A 20,561-nucleotide genomic window follows, 5' to 3' on the forward strand; every position below is an offset into this window, starting at 1 on the left:
TGTCGGTTGCTGAATTTTCGTACAATTTTATTCGTCTTAGTGCGTTTTATATGTTTAGTTTTAGCCTTACGCCATGTGAACCAGGAAATACTCTCTTGTGCTCCAGAATGGTGATTGTTGTTTAATTTTCTTCCAATTTAGTGCTTCTTGCTCGTACAGCCAGAAATATTAGCTTTATTTTGTGGGATATTGGCCTGTTTAATTTGAATCGGTAGCTCAACTGTGCATTAAAACCGGGCTCATCTCGGATGCATAGACGATGCGGCAGCTGCGGAAGGGGTCCGCAGAGGTAACCTAAGTGCGCGCCGCACAATTAGCGTCCACAGAAAAAAATGTATAAAGTTTTGTCGCTTTCTTTGCAGCCTCATTTCGTCGCGGGAATGTCTCAACAATTGTGGTGCTGTTTTTAGTGTACGAGACAGCGTGTGACTGTGCGCACGAGGACGTTCGCAAAATGGACGAGACGAAGACGGCGCTACGAAAACGTCGTCGTGGACTCACGCGCGTGGTGTGACTTCGCAGGAACACAAACACACTTACAGGTCACTCGAGATCTGGAAAGGCTCACCTTGTACATGTTTCGCGTCGACATACCAGCCGGCTTGTGCTCCGTGGTCGGTGTCTTGGAACAGTGAATGCAGTACTTTGGAATGTTTCGGTTGTGTAGCGACCGTGTCCTTCTGCCGGCCGGAGCGAATTGTTTCACGCGTCATCGCTCTGTCGTAAACGCGAAGGGATGGTATGGCGTTTCTCACGAAGTGTGTTCTTCCCCTAAAATGGCTATAAGGTCTGTGCTTGGGGGAACTTCCAGCCGCCTAGTGAAGTGTTAGTCGAATTAAAGAACGGACACAGAAATACGCTTTGGCGCTTCTGTGGTGCTGCGAAAGTTTCTTGATAAAGACACTGAAATTTTGGATCTATCAGGGACGTGTTTCCGTTTTCGGACCTGTCTCCCGTTGGCTTGGTTCTTCTCGATAGTTTCCTGAAAATGTCAGAGATTAAATGGAAGATGCGCCTTGTAATTTGCGAAATGCGGCTATGATTGTTTCTGGGAGGTGTTTATTGGATGCGTGCAAGAAAAGTTACTTCTAAAGTCAAACTTGAACTACACGATTGCTCACATTTATAGTGTAGTTCCGAAAAATGTATATTAAATTGTTGACTGGCAGAAGAGCCTTGTTCTGACAACAATTTGAATTTGCTTGGGGGAAAGGCCATGTGGGGTGTATTTATAACGTCTATAAACATCTTGATGAGTTCGATTCTGGGGGCATAATGTGTGTTGTTGCGTAAATCTGTTCAAGCTATTATTCTCGATAAAATTGAGCTCTTTGAGCTTGATTGATGTGATTGCAGGACATGTATACTTCCATAACTCGGTCCAAAAATAACACAAAGTGGCTAAACAAGTTATAAAAGACTTTGTCAAACAGGTAAGTGTTTTTGTCTGTGTAATTTGCAAATTTCTGTGGTAGAGATTGAAAGAACACGCTTTAAATGTTTTGCCACTTTTTGACATCAAGTTGCTCGCGTTATCGCGATGCAAGTATTGTCCATTTTCGGGGTTCCGTGTGTAGTATTGCGCTGTTAGTGCTCGAACTGGTGCTTTCTGAATTGTTGTTGGTTGTGTTGTTCATGTTTGAACGCTCGTTTAAATAAAAGCAGCAGGCTCCTTGAAACAAGCCATGGCATAGGCCACGTGTTCGCAATAACAGAAAGCATCTAACTAGCGTTTTGCAAAGGCTACAAGCCTGTTAATTTACGAAAGTTTGGTCGTTATGCTCACGGAGGTTGTTTGGATGGTTACACAAGTAATGGAACATTGACGTGCGCACGTGCGGCAATGAAACAGTGACTAAGTGTTTTTAGCGCCTTTGCAACGTAGCATGACCTGTAGCGAAATAATTCAAAGGGCCTGCCTATGATGGTTTTTTCATTCAAGGGAAATAAATGCCTCGCTGAAATACTGCGGTTATTTGCCAGTCATCTAAAGATTCAAAATTGAAGTCTTAAGTCGTGCGATGGCTGTATTTCGATCAGTAGCCGTTTGGATTTCACTGCAAAAGATGACTGAGGTTTACAGAAGTGTAAATAATGTGAATAAAAGGATCATGAAAACCCGGAAACGGTGTGCTAATCAATTGGGTGCAAAAACTAGAGACGCCTGAATTCCTGCTGAAGTCTCGCCTTAGGGCAGGGTACCTAGATGGCATAAATGTTTTCAATTATTGCTTAAATGTAAACTAAAATTATCAGCACGTGCAACTACGCCCATAGAACGCACTATCAAACTGATAACTTCAATATTAAAAGCCTTGGGAGTATGGGAAACTCTTTAAAGGGCCAAAATTAAGTGCACAAAATAAATGTGCTCTTTGCAGGGCCACAAGAAAACAGAGCCCTCAAGCTTCAGTTGTTGGCCGAGGGCATGAACTAGTGTTCCCTGTATTTCTTCTCGAAGGTTCACAAGTAAAAATAACCTAGACTACTGGCAATAAATGTAGAAATCTGTTTTCATAATATATGCGACTTCCTTTTTTCTGTCACGTCGCAAGCCCACGTAGGACATTTAAAGTGGGCTGAAATGTATTGCGAAAGAGCATATTCGGCCACGACAGATAACTAAACATAAAAACGTTACTTATTATCCACTAGACGTATTATGCAGTTCCTTTGTAAGTTTGCTTTTTTTGTTATTCCACCCCTAAATGAGAGTTCTCCAATAAGAACCTAGGTAGAATACCTGAACGTAACCCACATGTCGAAGGTATGGTCGATTACTTCATGTGTTTCACCTATTCTTGCTCAAGCCTCCCATCTTTCATTTGCATATGTATAATTTGAAGCTTTCACCTTCGTCATAGGCGGCCAATTCCGAAGCAACGCTTGCTATGTGCTCGGCATGTTGTCAGCCCAAATTAACAGTTCCCGGGGACGCTGTCCTTGACTGCAACATGCCTGGCCAAGGTCGGAGCACCGGCCGACCGAAAAGCATGGCGAGGCATTAATCAAAACCGACAACACACCTCGGTAGCGGGAGTCAGACCCGGGTAATTCACTTAAGACCAAAGCATTTACCTCTGCCGCAAGAGACAAGCACGTGAATGGAAGCTCATATCCCCCGGGCTCGGTGTGCACGCGCAGCGATGTCACTAATCGAGGATCGGTTATTCAGGGCACGGCGAGCAGCGCGACGCCGCTGGTTTCTCTTGTGTGTCGGTAACAAAACCGCGTACGGACAACAAGCGCATCATCTTCGCCTCGGGCTGGCCGGCAGTTACAACATGGCTCTTTTTTGGACAGTAGTGCTATGCGCGCTCCTCCACGCTTCTCAGGTGAGTGTCTGAGTTTTGTGCTTACGAGGCTGCGATTGGGACGAGTTGGTTACATTTTGTGCTGAATTAAGTGCGCGTTTTTATTGATATTTTTTCGCAAAGTTAGGACAAATAGTGAGCACTTGGAAAGGGACACACAGCACACACAGGGCTTCTGCTCGGCGGTACAAGACAGCGAGAATAATTTGTGTGAACCGTCCTCCGCAATACTTTTTCTGCCGAATAATTATGATTCCAATATTTACGCCAACCTATCAGCAATTATTTGCGGAAATCATAGGCTATGTTGTTTCATTTATTGTCGTTAAGACAAAACTCACAAAAACCATGTTTGCTGACTGCGCAGAGCCTGTCCTTTATCGTGTGGTCAGTTTCACAGAGGCCAAACAGGTATGTGTGTCACTGATCGGCTCAGAAAGTATCAAAACGACGTCGGCATGAATAGAAGTGCATTTATAGATCTCGACCACAGAAAGTCCTGCTGTTCTCGAGATCTTACTACACAACAATTGTCTACAGAAGTTCTAAAGGGCTAATGAAAGAGATTATTGAAGCGAATATGAAAGCTCATTTTGATTACCTTTCCTTTGTACACTTTCAATCCCGCTATCAAAAGAGCAACTGAAATTTCTGAGACAAACAAGATTGGATGCTTTGAGCGTGCGGTGGTGAGCCTTATGTTCTACGTTCAATTTAATTTAAGAAAAATGAGTAGTTAAGTGTTAGAGGTGCGTATGCACCCATTGACCTTCGCCTTTTGTGACCCTATGAACCATTGGGCTAGTGAAGGTTAAGTGTGATATAGGTCGCATAAGAGCTGCCTAGTATGCCCTGAAACAATGTTACAGTTCATGCTTCCTGATAATTCCAGAGTTAGAAAAAGAATGCAAGCCCCTGTGATTTCAGCACGCACAATGTTTAATTTGCAAGGAAATATTTTGTGATTACTTGCTCGAATCGTGAACAGGCATGAACACACACAAATCTTGTGCATAGGTCCAGCCTAGTTAGCTTTCGAGCTTGTTTTCGCGTGATCCACGATGGTGCACGTTTGTTCTGCTTGAGCTCCATCAGTTTGAACATATTTCAATAAGAATATGACAGGAGCTTTCAACAACAAGTTGACTTAGGGTAATGCAGCTCCCCCGCCAAACGGCCCTTTTCATCCTGCCGGAAGTATAAGATGCTCTGTGAAACTCCAATTTGTATTTACGTCCCCTACGTGCTGTATGGTTTTTGCGTATTTGTGTTCATCCATTCACTCTAGTTTTCGTTGTTGGGTTTTCGCCGAGCGGTATGACTCCACAAGTCAGTGATAAGTCACGATTGCAGAGGGCAATGTTCTTCAGCAAAATAAATACATGTGCGTACATACATAGCCTCTTTTTCCACCTCTTTCGTATCCGTACCGTTGCTTTCGTGTTTAAACGCTACCATGTTTTGATGTATCCTCAAAAGGGTAGGAGTGTTCGTGTACGAGCGAAATACAGCGGGCTGTTCAATCGTACCGTAAAACTCGAACCCAAGTCTCTGGAGGTACTCCGAAAATTATCTGGTCAACTTGGTATTTTGTGTCAAACCTACTGAAAGGCACCGTGCATGTACTGCGTCTCCTGTGAAAATGGGCGAGGCTTGCGTTACGATAGGACACCTGGGACAGAAGGTAAGCCGTTTTTAAGCCTCCGGTCTTATTGTTGGGGTGTTTCAGCGGACAGCTCTGTTTCTTGCAAGCACTTGTCGATCTAGGCTCTTCGCGCATCGCTATTTACCATAACGCTTTTCATACCCGTGCAATTCCGTAAGAGAGTTTATTCTGGGAAGCATGAATGCGCAGAAAGGAGCCTTAGTATGTTTGTGTGCGAGGAGCATCCCCAGCATTCTTCACATTTTTACGGCTATATTTCATGAAAGGTTCTCAGAAACTCCTTTCTTCCTGCGTTAGGTCACCGAAGTTCTGTGGATTGTTTTATCAATATGAAAGAAAAGTTTGCTTCGAATACTTTAAAAGATATCGCCGTAATTGTAGTGCGTGCCAGTTGACGACGATAAGAAGACTGACACCAGCACCTCGCGAATTCCACAGCTACAATATGTAAATTGCAATATGGGCCATCAGGTAATTAGTTAAAAACCTAAATGGTGAATTTTTGTTACTTATTCGATTATGCATTTCAATTTCTTGTGCAAGTTATGTCCGCCTCTTCGAGAGACCAGCTCATGAACTAGAACTGTGCTATCTGCCACGTGCAACCTTTAAGAATTTTTGAAAGTGTTCGCTGAAACATCTTGTATATGAAATACTTTGCAAGACCAACTATTGGAGCTTATACCAAAAATTTATTCATCGCCCATATCGCCCTGGCAAACAGAGGTCGAACATTGAGTACGGCAGGCAAGCTTGCACACACAGAAGAACTTTCCTCTGCGGCTGCTTCACTCATTTCCAGTCGTTCACAGCAGCTTACTGAGATGGGCGTTCAGAGGCGTAAAGCGAGTCGTAATATTCCTTAAACACAACGCCCGTTTGTTTCACCGACCAGACCTTGACATGACCGTGGCTGAGCTACGATATATTATGTAAGCGTTAAAGAAACTGTTCGTCGCCGGCTTTTCACTTTCGACGAGTTATGGGTGGTTGCCAAATCATCAAGGAGCTCGCTACATGGGGACCTAAATTTTACGCGCAAGCGTAAGTGCCCCTTCTGTGAAATCGGCGAGGCTGTCGGAGGGTGCCGAGCTGGGAGTGGGAAGTGAGCGCCGATCAGCAGGGCGTATGGAGATGGAGAGGAGGAACGCGAACCGGGGAACGTACGGAGGAGCGCGCGGCGGAAGAGGGGAGGAGGGTTGGATGAGGCGCGCTGGGTTCACCTCCTCTGGCAGTTGCTACGGCCTGGGGAGTGGCGATCGTGAGGCCGAGCGCCGATATAGAAGGACGGAGCAGCAACGCAGGCGTCGACGTGACGACCGACCCCGAAGTCGTCGGCAAGCGCCGGGCACGAGCTCAACAAGACCGGCAAAAGACAAGGGCTAGGCGGACTCAGGAGACTCCAGAAGAATTTGCTAGGCGGCTTGCGACAACGTGGGTGTGTCAGGCAAGAGGGCATGGCTTAGATACTCTGAAACAGCACCCATATGCTTGCGCGTGACCTGCGTTCATGAAATGAAACGTCACTACTGTAAAGAGGTTTATTGGGCGAGTCCAACAAACAGGCGGTAGCTCGGAACAGTACGCAGGGAGAACAAGATGGGGGTGTTCGAACGCCGATCTCGTGCCTTCTCCTCGTGATAATGATCGCTCAGCCCGGGATGTCATTCTCTTCATTTCTTCATTATAATTGCCACCGTCGAGAAAGGTGGAGCCATCCTGGCAATCTAACAGGCGGGGACAAGAGGGTCGAAATACGGCTTGAGGCGGTCTACGTGAACATCACGTCCACGCCGACGACGGTCGCCGGGCGGCGTAAGAGGTTCAATGACGTAGTTTACGGGGGAGGTACGCTGGACGACGCGGTAGGGACCATGATAATTGGAGAGCAGTTTGTAAGACAAGCCAGGAGAGCAGGGCGGTACATGCAGCCCCACAAGTGCTCCTGGAGCGAATGTTGCGGCAGGAGGGTGGTCGTCATCGCGGGCGTTTTTCTGGCGTTGTTGGTAGGCCGTAGTAAAGCGCTTGGCTAGTTGTCGGCAATCTTCAGCGTAGCGGGCGGCTTCCGACACGGGCGTGCACTCTGACGCATCTGGTGCGTATGGCAGTAACGTGTCCATAGTGTGCGACGGCTGGCGACCGTACAGAAGGAAGTACACCATCCTTAGATACGACGTGACCGAGAATTGTAAGTTTTCGCGCAGCAAAACGGCACTTCTTGAGATTCAGTTGAAGCTGATCGTTCTTCAGACACGTCAGGACATGGTTGAGGCGTTCGAGATGAGTTGCGAAATCTGGCGCAAAGACAACGATGTCGTCGAGGTAGCAGAGGCATATGTGCCACTTCAAACGCCGCAGAACCGAGTCCATCATGCGATCGAAGGTGGCAGGCGCATTGCAGAGGCCGAAGGGCATGCCATTAAATTCATATGGACCGCCAGGCGTGACGAAGGCTGTCTTTGAACGGTCGGCCTCTGCTAAAGGCACCTGCAAATACCCGGAACGCAAATCTAACGGTGAAAAAAATTCGGCACCTTGTAAGCAATCAAGGGCATCGTCAATTACGGGTAAAGGGTACACGTCTTTCCGAGTGACCTTGTTTAGGCGCCGGTAATCCACGCAGAAGCGAATCGAGCCATCCTTTTTTTAACGAGAACCACAGGGCATGCCCACGGACTTTGTGAAGGGCGAATAACGTCACGTTTATGCATATCGTCAACCTGGTCGGTAATAACTTGACGTTGCGCGGTGGAGACACGGTACGGACGTTGTCGCACTGGTGAGTTGGAGCCGGTGTCGAAGTAGTGAACAATGGTAGAAGTTCGGCCAAGGGCCCGTTGGGCAACATCGAAAGACTCGCGGAACTGGTAGAGCAGCTGGAGATGAGCAGAGCGTTCAAATGGCAACAGTCCGTCTGCGATCGACGAATTGAATATGTCGGCAGCTGGTACATCAGAAGGGTTAAGAGCACTGACGGCGTCGAGGTCGCGTCGAGCTGAATCTTGCTGCACGGAAAAAATTTGACCGATATGAATGGGTTGCACGCATCCAAGGGATTCACCTTTAAGCAGTTGGATAGGATACGGAAGAGGATTTGTTAGGCAGAGAGCGCTTGTTCCATTCGAAATAGAGCAGGTCGAATAAGGCAGAAGAAGTGGCTTCCGACTTAGAAGGAGGCGTGATGGTTCAAAGAAAGCAGCTTCGTCACATATGCTGTTGCAGAACACGGGGAGCAAAACAGCTGCTGTCGGCAGAATTTCTGTCCTCGGTTACGACTAGTTTGTGGGCGGCTTGATGAGTGTGATTGTAGGGCGGGTCACACAACGGGAAGAGCTCAAGTTCAGATATGGCACAATCAATAACGGCATGATTACACGATAGAAAGTCCCAGCCAAGTATGATGTCGTGCGAGCAGGATGAAAGGACGATAAACTCAACAATATAGTCGTCTTTAGCGATGATAAGTCGAGCAGTGCAGGCGGCTATAGGCCGAACAGGGTCTCCATTCGCTGTACGTAAGGGCATCATCTCAAGAGGCGTGGTCACTTTTCGAAGCTTGCGGCAAAGTTTGGCATCTATAACAGAAACCGCAGCACCGGTATCGACAAGAGCATACGCATGGGTGCCTTCAACAAAAACTTCGACAACATTTGACGGCAAAGTTCGAGGACTTGAGAATTTCGACAGCGCTGTTCTTGCCTCATGAACTGCGGGGGCTAGTTTCCCTCATTTTCAGGGGCCGGTCGACGACGCATGGGTGACAAGGAGCGGCGACGGGGTGAAGGTGAGCGACGAGACGTGGGTTGCGGATAGTCACGTGAAGACGTGCCTGTTTGGGGATCCGTACTTGGGGATCCGAACGAGAGCGGGGACTATCCATGTAGTTCGGTGAACGGGCGTCTGAGTATCCTGGGGTGCGACGACGGCAGTGTCGGGGGATATGACCAGGGCCGCCACATGCAAAACAGATCGGCCGGTTGTCGCGCGTTCGCCAGGGATTCGCAGTGATGGGAGCAGCCCATGTCACGGACGGCTAAGTCGGGGCTATAGCATACGACACGCCATGGAACGGCGAGCGCTGTTGTAGCTGCTGCCGCTTTACTACCTCAGCGTAACTATAAGAGGCGCGGCGACAGGGTGCTGCTGAATGTGCACCGGCGTGGCCTCGGAAATCTGTTCCTGAATGACGTGTCGAAGCACGGGAGCCAACGGGATTGGTTGCTGCAGTTGCTGCTGCTGTGGGAGCTCCTGACGCTGAGCAAACGGCAGGAGAGACAACTGACGGGCCACCTCCTCACGCACAAAGTCTTTCATTTGTGCGAGAAGGTATGAGTGGTCAGGCATGACGTCCAGTGCAGCGAGTGGTTGGTTGTACGTCTGAGATGAACGTCGGGAGAGAGCTCGTTGCCTTCTCAATTCGTCATAGCTGTGGCACAGGGTTACCACTTCAGACACAGTGCCAGGAGACTTCGCAAGAAGCATTTGAAAGACATCGTCGTCGACATCCTTCATAATCTGCTGTATTTTGGCACTTTCGCTCCTTCAGGCATCGACGCGCCTGCAGAGATCGATTATGTCCTCAATATAGTCGGTAAAAGTTTCATTAGGTTCCTGTGCCCGTGTGCGTAGCCGTTGTTCGGCGCGTAACTTCCGCACGGCAGGGCGGCCGAAAACGGCAGATATTGCCTCCCTGAAAGCGGACCAGTTCTAAAATTCAGATTCGTGGTTCATATGCCACAGATTCGCCACGCCAGCCAGGTAAAAGTTCGCGATACTCAACTTAGCAGCGTCATCCCACTTGTTGGGCCCACGAAGTTTTTCGTAGGATGACAGCCAGTCCTCGACGTCCTGGTCTTCCATACCCGAAAATACCGGGGGGTCTCGCTGGCGAACCGGGCCGTGGCAAACGGCTGCTGGGAGAGGTGGCGGCGGTTGGGTAGCGTCAGCTGGCATGGTCGAGTGCAACGTGCGGATATCGGAGTTCCAGGGTGCTGGCGATGTGCGTACGCAGCACGGTCTACCAAATGTAAAGAGGTATATTGGGCGAGTCCGAACAAACAGGCGGTAGCTCAGAACAGTACGCAGGGAGAACAAGATGGTGGTGTTCGAACGCCGATCTCGTGCCTTCTCCTCATGATCATGATCGCTCAGCCCGGGATGTCATTCTCTTCATTTCTTCATTATACTATAATTTTTACAGGCGAAAGCTGTATATGGCTAGGCAAAACGAAAGACCGTTCGTCCCATGTTTCGATAAACGTCTCCATTGGCTGCGCCGTCAGTTACGTCGTTCTCTACGTCGCACCCAAGCGCGCGCGATTGGCAGCGCCGCTAGTGACGTTGTTCTCTGCGTCGTACCTGCTCTGCCCGCAACGCCGCTTCGTCGGCTCGCCGTTGTCGCATGTGTTCGACATCTCGAGTTAGCTCGGCGTCGTGGTTAGCAGCATCCGCCCGCCATTGGCGATTTCGTTCCACTAGAAACACAAACATGCAACCAATAATTGAGAAACGCTTCAATACAGCGTCGTGATTAACCCACTGCTAAACACTGGGGCCGCACGTTTCAGCTTCGCTGGTTAACCATCTGTACGGAGTGCTTCGGCGGTGTTTTTTTAACATTGGTGGCACCAATGTGTTGCTGGCATAGTGTTCCTGGCATAAGCTAATGGTAAGTTTATGCGTACAATAGATCTAACATCTGCTGACGAGCTACTTGTTCTAACAGCGGCGCTGTTGTAGGTCGAGGCTGCACCGTCCGTCCATCCGCGGTGTCACGCAGGGGGGCAGGTTCCCAGACCCACCGCTAGGGGCGCTCCGTTCAATCAGAGGCTGCGCCGGCTGAGGAGCGGACCAATCAGAGCGCCCACCGGAGCAGTGAGAGGAGGAGGGGGAACGCGCGCCCTTTCTCGCCATGGATACCGCTCGGTGCGAGCGGCTGTGGGAACTCGCCCGAGAGCGGCAGCGCCGTCGCCGGGCGAATTCTATGTTTCGAGCACGGGAATTGGCACCGAAACGGCAGCAGCGGGAGGCTAATCCGGAGCTACGCAAGTGGGAAGCGCACGTCAAGCGTACTTGGAGGAAAGCGAACCCTGATTTGTCCCAGCAAGAGGCAGAACAAGGACGCAAGCGCCGAGAGATCCCTTTGATGGACGGTGCAAGAGATTTCCTCGACCGGAAGTTAGCAGAGAATTTTAAGCAGTAGAAGTAAAAAAAATCACCCATAATCACACGAAAACCACTGAAAAACAAACATAATCGCAGAAATTCACATGCACAAAATCACAGAAACCCACAGATAATCACACAAAATCACACAAAATCACAAATAAACACAATTGAACCACAGCTTCGCTGTTTAATCTGATTTCAGACTGGATGGAACTGGGTTTGCTTTTTTCTTTGCCGTGGCCGGGCGCCTAGAGTTTTGAGGAAGCGTTTCTTCGCTAATGCCACCATCCGAACCATTTTATACTGGCAGTTGGTCGTGACGATGCAAAATTTGTGGGGCCGCAACGTACATATGAGGACGGATTACCAGCGTAGCTGTTAGGCTGCATACATTATGAAATCATATATGTTTTCATACGGCACCACACTACGCCAACACTAGCGCCGTCGCGGTCACCGCACCTCCCATGCATTTGGCGCAACCGCTGCTGCAGCAGCGCCGGCACCTCCGACGCGCGTGATATAATATTCACAGATGCGCAGGCCACGTGCATAGGCGCCGTCGCCACACTCGAAATTTTCCCTGTCCCCTACTCGTCTCCATTCCTGTCTACGGGCCGTGTCCCCCATACGGACGTAAGGCGCACAGGGTAGCCCCCCCCCTCCCCCCGGGAACGTATGCGGGGGATGAATACGGGGGCTAGAGGTAAACAGCTTCAGCTGTGAAAGTCTGACCGTTGCCCAACAGCGAGCAACTCTGCTTCCGCGAACATGTGCCCGCAAAAGCATGTTACACTCGGAGAGAACGATAGTCACGAGCACAGTGCGTCGATCGTTGTAATTTGATCCACGGGTGAGACGCGTTCGCTATTACTACTTGACGCGGCATATACGTTCCGGGGTAATCGCTGGTGCTTGCAGGCATGCTACAACTTACAGTACTGTTCGCGTCACGCATACAATCAGATTACACGAGGTTTTGCGAAAACATAGGCAGCAGATGGAATCCGTAAAAATATTCAAGAAAGTTGCGATACAGAAAGGCGCGTCGCGAACTTAGCGATAACTGTTAACGTTTGTTAGGCGGTAAAAATCGTTCACCGGAAAAATATAAACAAGCACGCGTGTCTATGTCTTCCTCTTAAAATTATTGGCCCTATGGTCCCGGTGTCGGAAACAGAAAAATACACAGAAAAATCCGCCCCCGATGCACGCTGTGAAAGTGGATGTGCAGCGAAGCTGTTGCCAACATAAGATAAGCACAAACAATGTTAGGCAAGTACCACCTGCTCACAAACTGCTCATGTAATTATTTTATTTTTGACAGTGACTTGCCATAATGTTGATTACGGTCGAAGCGCGCGCTGTGTCACAGATGGAACAGGCGGAACGCCCACGTATCAAGGACAGATCTGCACACGTACGTCACGCGCGCACGCACGTGTGGAAGTGCAGCATACATCCTCATTCTACGAGGCCCTCCACACGCGCAAGTGCCTTAATAAACTAATTGAAATTTTCAAAGTAAATTGCGTCAGAGAATTCGTAAAGTACTACTTAGACTCAAACTGCTGCCATGCTAGCTTCGCATTGTAAATCGAATATGCGAGAAAACATAATTCTGTACTGCGGAAACACAAAGACAAAGCCCCCTTCCAGCTGCAGTTTCAGGTTTGTCTGAGTGGCCGCGGCCGCTAGGTGGCGGTACTATTTCATTGCGATAGCAATTATATGGAGCATCCAAGCTCATTTCTGCCGTCGGCGTCGCCGGGGTCGTCGCCGTGAGGTTCCGTATAAAGTCCAAACACGGTAACATCGTCGCCGCGCACCGTACGCTATATGTGCGAGTGAAAGCTTGCGAGGGTTAGCCGATGATCGCGGCTCAATCTCACGCGAGCGAGGCACGGGGGTGGGGAGGTGAGGAAGGAGGGGGGACGCGTTCTACTCCGGCGTCTGCTGCTTACATGGCGGCCGCGCGCGCGACGTATCTTGAAAGCGATCTATATCAAGGAAAAAGTGCAACTGGTGTTGGTTGCTTCGTGTGCACTATGCGTTCGACGTTAATTAGTTCGCGTTTAAGCGAGAGATGGCACGAAGGTCAATTCGCTCGGGGCTGCTGCCGCGCCTCCTCACTCCAGGGTTTTGACAGGGAGTTTCCGCGGTCATCGAGCGAGATGTGTTCATGTTTACTTGTGCACGCGTAACACCGTGCGTATTAGTTTCGTTAGTGAGGGAATGCTTAGAAGTTCACCCTGGAAAAATGTAATGTGAGGATCAAAGAAGGATATGACTAAAAAAAATTCCTCGAACACCCGTCTCATCTTGAATGCCAACGTTACAGCTATTAGCATGGAGATGTGTCGTCCCACCGAGTTGAAACCACGGAAACGCATCATGTATCAAGCCTGCATGGAGCCGAGATGCTCTCTCGGTCATTAGCGCCGCAAAAGCAAAGACCCTGCGTGGCGAGTTTGTGAATATATAGGCATACAAGATTGTTTAATATTTATGACGCGGGTTTTACTCAGCCCACCACCGGATAAATAAAAAAACTTAGCACCCCTCCCCCACCGAGAACAGGGGTGCACTCGAAGCTTGTTCAACCCTAGGGAAGGGATTGGTTAGTTTTATTGCGATAGCAATTATATGGACACTCCAAATCAGATTTCTGCCGTCGGCGTCGCCGTCGTCGCCGTCGTCGCCGCCGTCGCCGTGAGGTTCCGTATTACGTCAAAGGCGATGAAATCGTCGCCGCGCGCCGAACGCTGTATGTGCGAGTGAAGGGGAACGAGGGACGCGCGCTTTCACGGGGAGTGAACGCACGGCGGAGAACAAACGCGCGTTCTGCACCGTGCTCCCTTAAGGGCTGCAGAATTAAGCGTCTCTTTCGTCCTTTACAATCACCATATATGTAGAGCAAACACGACTTCTTCAGACACGCAAAAGGCCGTGGGGGGGGGAAGGGGAGAGGGAAGGGAGGCGACGTTTGGCTGCGGCACAAAATGCCTATTTATATAAAAAAAAATTGTCGCAGTTTCACCTGAAAGGCGAAGCATCAATTGCGATAGCAAATTTGTAGAGAGCTATACGGAATAATGATAGTAGCTTTATCAGCTGTATAAACTTGGACATGCAGCAGCACCGGCAACACTCAGAACTGTTGTCGACGCCGTAGGCGTTTCGCCCGCGTTCGCACAAAATGCGTGCGGCGTTGGTGACTCGGGCGTTCTTGCATTTCGCCTCCATCGAAATGCCGCCGCCGCGGCTGGGATTGAATCCCGCGATCTCGTGCTCCTTCGAACTTGCGCCTGCTATATACATACATATATGCCTCAAACATAACTTGTTTCGACGGTGGTATTACGTTGTCTGGCTATGTGGACCCAATGCTAGCACATGACTGTCGACAGTCATCGTGAGATGGGTTGCACCCCTTTTTTTAAATCTAAAGCTAATAGAGGAACCCTGTGCTACAAATATTTACCCGCAGGCGACTGCGACCACGGTGGCACCTACAGCGCGGTGGGCCGTTTCAGAGTTCCGGCGCGGCCGTGCCTTGCTACAGGGCGCGGACACCGTCGACGGTATCGAGAGTGTCACGTGGTGCTTCGCCGCCTGTCTCAAGGTGCCCACGTGTCGCGCCTTCAACTACGGCAAGGCGGGCTGTCAGATGCTACAGCAGGAGCTCTGCCACCAGGCTGGACTCAAGCTGACCGCGGATCCCCGCCTTAACTACTACGACATGCACGAGCGTGCACTGGATGAGGTGAGACGTACGAGGCGTCATGCGTATCTCCACGAAGTGCAGCTGTGTAGCGGCATAAAAGCTGTAGCAAGAATTATATATATATATATATATATATATATATATATATATATATATATTTATATATATATTCCATGACGCAAACGTTGCGGCCTTGTTGCAATGGAGACTGTGCTTTGGATCTACTACGGAAAACACGTAATAAGTCTTCAGATTGTAGTGAGATATTTCAGAGCAAATTTTCATGTATTTTGTGCCATCATCATCATCAGCCTATATTTATGTCCACTGCAGGACGAAGGCCTCTCCCTGCGATCTCCAATTGCCCCTGTCTTGCGCTAGGTGATTGCAAATTGCGCCTGCAAATTTCCTAACTTCATCATCCCACCTAGTTTTCTGCCGTCCTCGACTCCACTTCCCTTCTCTTGGTACCCATTCTGTAACTCTAATGATCCACCGGTTACTCATCTTACGCATTACATGGCCCGCCAAGCTCCATTTTTTTTCTCTTAATGTTGATTAGAATATAGGTTATCCCCGTTTGCTCTCTGATCCACGCCGCTCTCTTCCTGTCTCTTAAAGTTAGGCCTTACATTTTTCATTCCATCGCTCTTTGTGCGATACCGAACTTGTTCTCGAGCTTCTTTGTTAACGTCGAAATTTCTACCCCATATGTTAGCACCGGTAGAATGCAACGATTGTACACTTTTCAACGACCGTGGTAAGCTCCCCGTCAGGACTTGGTAATGACTGCTGTATGCACTCCAGCCCAATTTTATACTTGCATAAATTTCTTTCTCATGATCAGGGTCCCCTGTGAGCAATTGACCTAGGTAAACGTACTCCTTTACAGACTCTAGAGGGTGACTGGTGATCCTGAATCCTTGTTCCCTTGCCAGGCTATTGAACACGATCTTCGTCTTCTCCATTATAATCTCCAACCCCACTCTTACACTTTCTCGGTTAAGGTCCTCAATCATTTGTTGTAATTCGTCCCCATTTTTGCTTGAATAGAGCAATGACATCTAGCAAACCGAAGGTTGCCGAGATATTCGCCGTTGATCCTCACTGCCTAAGCCTTCCCAGTCTAAGCGTTTGAATACTTCTTCTAAACATGCAGTGAATTGCATTGGAGAGATTGTGTATCCTTGCCTGGCCCCTTTCTTGATAGGTATTTGATAGGTATTCATGAAGGTATGTTGTGTACACGCAGATAATTACTTTGTGTGATTAACTCCCTTTTACGCCCGCCTCCTCGTTTTGTCGTTTACAATTTGTTTTTCTATCTCACATTCCTCTCTGTACCGCATTTGTCTTCTGTGTACAATTTGTGTCGTGTACTACATTTGAAGTGCATCAGTACGAAGGCTCCATAGCTGTTCCTGGGCACTATAAAAACATTTCATTGATTTCTACTAATTCCTCTCCTATTATTATTGTTCTTGTTATTAATATTAATAAATTTATAATAATAATAGCATTATTACCATCGCATGCATACACAAAACAAGCACAGGAGAAAGAGAGGCAGTTGGCAACTGCCACCAAGAGGGGCACAACGCCTGCTGGCTCTAGAAGCGAAAACGTATACATATAAAAAAATAGTGAGTGAAGAACAAGTGGCTGTAAGGGCGACGGGAATGTTTAGTGAAGGAAGCAGGACAGAAAACCACAAATAGGTGGAGAAGAACACAAGAATAACACATTCATGTGTGCCCCGCAATCGTCAACCATAAACATTCAGGCCTATTTGGTGTGCATGGGAGCATTACTTTTTCGAGCGTGGTAGCCCAGTCTGCTAGTCTGGAGCACCGGCTCCCTTCAGTTCATTTACGTACGACGATCAGCTGCCTATCACAATCTGCTACAAAAAACTAAGGTACCGTTCGGTCGTTTTGTGAAAATCTGCTTATCTAGTTAGGAGTCAGCTCTAGCATACTCGTCCAGCTGTGCAAGCGATGTGCTCTGAAGCGAATTCGTGCCATTATTCAAATGCCACTGAGTAGAGGCAACTTTATCTCGAGGGTTTCTGTTTCTTTTTACAAATGTACCCGATGTTGCGGCTGTTGTTGGCAACGTGTAGGCAGTGGCGTACAACAGCACCTTCATTTCACGTTCATTAACCTTTCAATGTATGTCTGCCGTAGGGTGCCCTCGCCGATGGGGAAACGTTATCGAAAGCCGGAAGGCGCTGCAGTAGACATGTTTAGAAACCAGAAGTTTTAAACCAGTGACGCGTGTGACCATTCCGCTCTCACCGCCATTTTGTGGACATGCCATTGGCGCGAGCTCTCTGCTCCAAGTTCTTAAGGCGATCGCCTTAAGGACAAACACTATCAATAAAAATCCCTCTTAAAATGAGAAAACATGACAAGCTTTATTTTTTTTCTCATGCTAAATGTCTCCTCCGTAAGGAGTTCTCGGAATCGCTCCTCAGGACCTAAAATAAAGTTCATTGCCTGCCTGCCTGCATGCTAAATGTAATTCTTAATTGGTTTTTAAAAGATGTGATGAGTAAAAAATACGGTTGTCTGTTATTTAGTAATAGAGAAATATGTAGTTTTGTTGGTGTTCCTGGAAGGATAAGGGAGTATTCACCCCACTTACCAAAAACGCACTCGTAGAGCTCGTCTGCTACGGTACGCCCCTGTCAAACGTGTTGGTGTTTTGCTCATCAGTGACGTATTCTGAATTTCGGTGGTGCGAATTTTGCGGCTGCTGAGCCCGATGTCTCCGAGGTGTGCTACATCATGAGTCAACAAGTTCAGTAAAACTTTTTCCCGTGAATTGAGTAAGGAACACCGGACAAGTGTCGGCTTCAAGAAAACTCGTCACCCAGGCGACGAGTTTTCCAACAAGCAAGACTTCAGCTCACTTGTAAAACCTTGGTTCTTTTCTCGTACGCTCCATATTTTCTGTCCTCATCAAGACCTGTTTCGTGTGATTGATTGATTGATTGATTCATTTATTCATTTATTTGGTGCCTCAAATGCTGGATCTATAGTCTGATTGGTGCAGCCAGTTACGCTTTGTTCCTATGTGCTCTAGAGGCTCTAGTATTAGGGCCGCTGTGCATGAATATTGTGACGGAAGCGAGATGGAGGCGAAGGATATATTTACAAAATATATACAGAGGAGGCTAGGGCAAAATATGCTCGATCCGGCCCAAGTGCTAGCGTCTTCATCGTCGTCTTTGTCGCTCTGCCAAGCATCGCGTTGATCCATGTATGAATCGCTCCGTAACATCACTCTCCGGCGACGGAAGCGCCGTCCTGGCGCTTGCTATGAAGGCAAGGGGCTAGAAGAGCAGTATGGATTCAACCGGGAAACATGAACAAGTTCAGTTGGCAGTGATGAGGTCGAAGAAGCAGGATCCAGGAATCGCACATGATTATTCTTATGCGCAAGGTTTTTTGGAGCACATGGTGGTGATGCGCATGTTTTTTTTTTTTTTTTTTTTTTTGCAGTTGCCACAGTTGGTGTGGACTTTATCTCACACTGTATAATTCTTGCTTCATAGTTTTAGGCCAATAAAACTCAACTATTGTCATAAAGTCAGGGGATAAAATTACATTACTTTTTACTAAAGCAAATTCATTAGGAATGTTGAGAATTACTCTGTACTTTATAGTCCCCTAGATACCTGATAAGCAGTGGCAGAATGCGAAAACATGTAGTACGTGGCCGGTTGTGCTCAGCCAACTGTGGTGATAATAATAATCAAGAACCAAGTTAATGCCAACGTGACGAAGACGCACAGTAATAATTCTCGCAGCGAAACCAAAGCGGAACGATAGTATGTCTGGATTTCATTGACCCGTCACAAGACACGAGTCCGCATTTGATAAGGCTTTATAAGTATAAAGCCAGCATCATTCTTGAGCACCTATTCAAAGGAGTTTCAAGTATCCAATACCTAGTCTACAACGTACTATTGTCAAGCTGCATGATATATAAAGACACCTACTTAATGTTAAACCAACAAAAAGAACAAAAGAAGAAACTTTGCGCCAATTACTAGAAGTGACGTCAGAATTTTTTAAGCGGATATGGCGCCACTTTGGCTTGGCTCATTTTTATCCGCCGGAAGTGTGTCTTCTCCCAAAATGACACTAAGCCCAATAAACCACTCATGAACCACCATTTTCTTAACACATGTATGAAGGCTTCAATACTACCAGAGAGCACTACAAACACAAGCACCACTGCCAAATGTTTATTCAAGGCAAGGCGTTGGTAAAATGAGTACTTTTTTTCGCGCGTGCGCATTGCATCGACAATCAAGAAAGCGCGTTTTCGTTTTTTGTTTTCTGTCGTTGTTTTGTCCCACACGCAGGGTATTTCGTAACGATGTGTTTTCAAGATATGCTGCATATATATCCTATTCTTGGCACGACTGGCGCATACATCAAAGAAATGAAAAAAAAAGAAAGTTCTCAATTGATTCTTTAGTGAACTACTGTCCTCTTCAACTTCCAGCGCATGGGACCCCTGTGGAAGACTCCATTCTGCTCCGAAGACGGCTTCTGCTCGCCTGCGTGTGAACCACGTAGGTTGAAATTACTCGCTTGCTCATTGCAGTGCTTGTTGCATTGCTCACGCATGATTCAGAAAATGCTATTGTGTATGGATGTCCACCTACGATTGGCTAATTCTTTCTTTAACATTCGTGCTTAATATTCAACTGACTTAACGCACTTATACAATGCATCCTGACATGTGAAGTACAAAATAAATGCGAAAAACGTGACTTGGCCAAGATGCTTATGTCCAAGTTTTTAAACCTACAAATGCAATGTTCCAATCAGATGCAAGGCACCCAATGTATCTCTGTTTCTTATCTATCAACCTGCGTTTCATATATTCACATTTCCATTCCATTTCATGACAAACAAACAAAAACATAAATAAATGATTTCTCTCTCATGTAGTTAATGAGTGCAATGTTCGGTACACGTGTCCATGTGCGCCAACAGCGCGATTTTCATTCTTAGAGACAGGCTGAATATTGACACGCAGAGAGAGGGAACTAAATGCAAAGGCGAGAAGATTAGTCACATACGCAAAATAACTTTGGAGGACGCTTAAGCTTCGCCTTTAAGAGTGGAACGCGATTGCATTCAAAGATTCCCGACTGTTTGTCAGGCTTCCCGGCAACTGCAGCTTTTTTTGTTTTTGGCACCTTCGCCTCGGCACGCTGATTCCGAGGAGGTGAGCGCCATCTGGATGTTGTTCTTGAAAGGAACGTATACCGATCGGGGCGCTCCACTGTATGAATGGAAGTAATGCTGGAAAAGGAATTTGTGTTTGAGTTCACGCATAACAAAACTATGTTTTCTCGTATATTGAAATTACAATCAGACGCTCTCATACCTGCAGGTTGTAGGATGTAGGCTAAGCAAGAAAGTAGATAATCGCAGTACAGGTTCGAACGAAAGAAAAAAGTTCTATGAATGAAGTGTTATACAGTCCTCGCCTGAGGCCACCTCCGCAAATAGGCAATCATAATCTCATTCCACTTAGGCTCCAGCTATAAAAAAATGTTTTTGAAAATATTTTAAAATTATTTATAGTGCGGTACAACTTTAGAATTTTCGCCCCTGAAAGCCACATGAGCCTCCACCAATGGGCGCGCACTCTAGACTAA

At 47.6% G+C, this 20,561-nt stretch overlaps 2 protein-coding genes across 2 annotated transcripts in view; both read left to right on the forward strand.

The window, feature by feature from the left end:
• The window catches only part of LOC119456637 (nephrin), a 334,910-nt gene extending 332,644 nt beyond the window's left edge, over positions 1-2,266 (forward strand). Inside the window, exon 16 of the mRNA XM_037718464.2 lies at positions 363-2,266. The gene's annotated coding sequence lies outside the window, so the exon portion shown is untranslated. The remainder of the gene's footprint in view (positions 1-362) is intronic.
• A 2,690-nt stretch (positions 2,267-4,956) lies between these two features.
• LOC119456638 (uncharacterized) overlaps positions 4,957-20,561 on the forward strand; it is a 32,589-nt gene continuing 16,984 nt past the window's right edge. Inside the window, exons 1-3 of the mRNA XM_049668999.1 lie at positions 4,957-4,998; positions 14,639-14,914; positions 19,394-19,463. Coding sequence (XP_049524956.1) covers positions 4,957-4,998; positions 14,639-14,914; positions 19,394-19,463 — 388 coding nt within the window. The remainder of the gene's footprint in view (positions 4,999-14,638; positions 14,915-19,393; positions 19,464-20,561) is intronic.

Source organism: Dermacentor silvarum, chromosome 6, assembly GCF_013339745.2.
Source record: "Dermacentor silvarum isolate Dsil-2018 chromosome 6, BIME_Dsil_1.4, whole genome shotgun sequence".
Lineage (NCBI taxonomy): Eukaryota > Metazoa > Arthropoda > Arachnida > Ixodida > Ixodidae > Dermacentor > Dermacentor silvarum.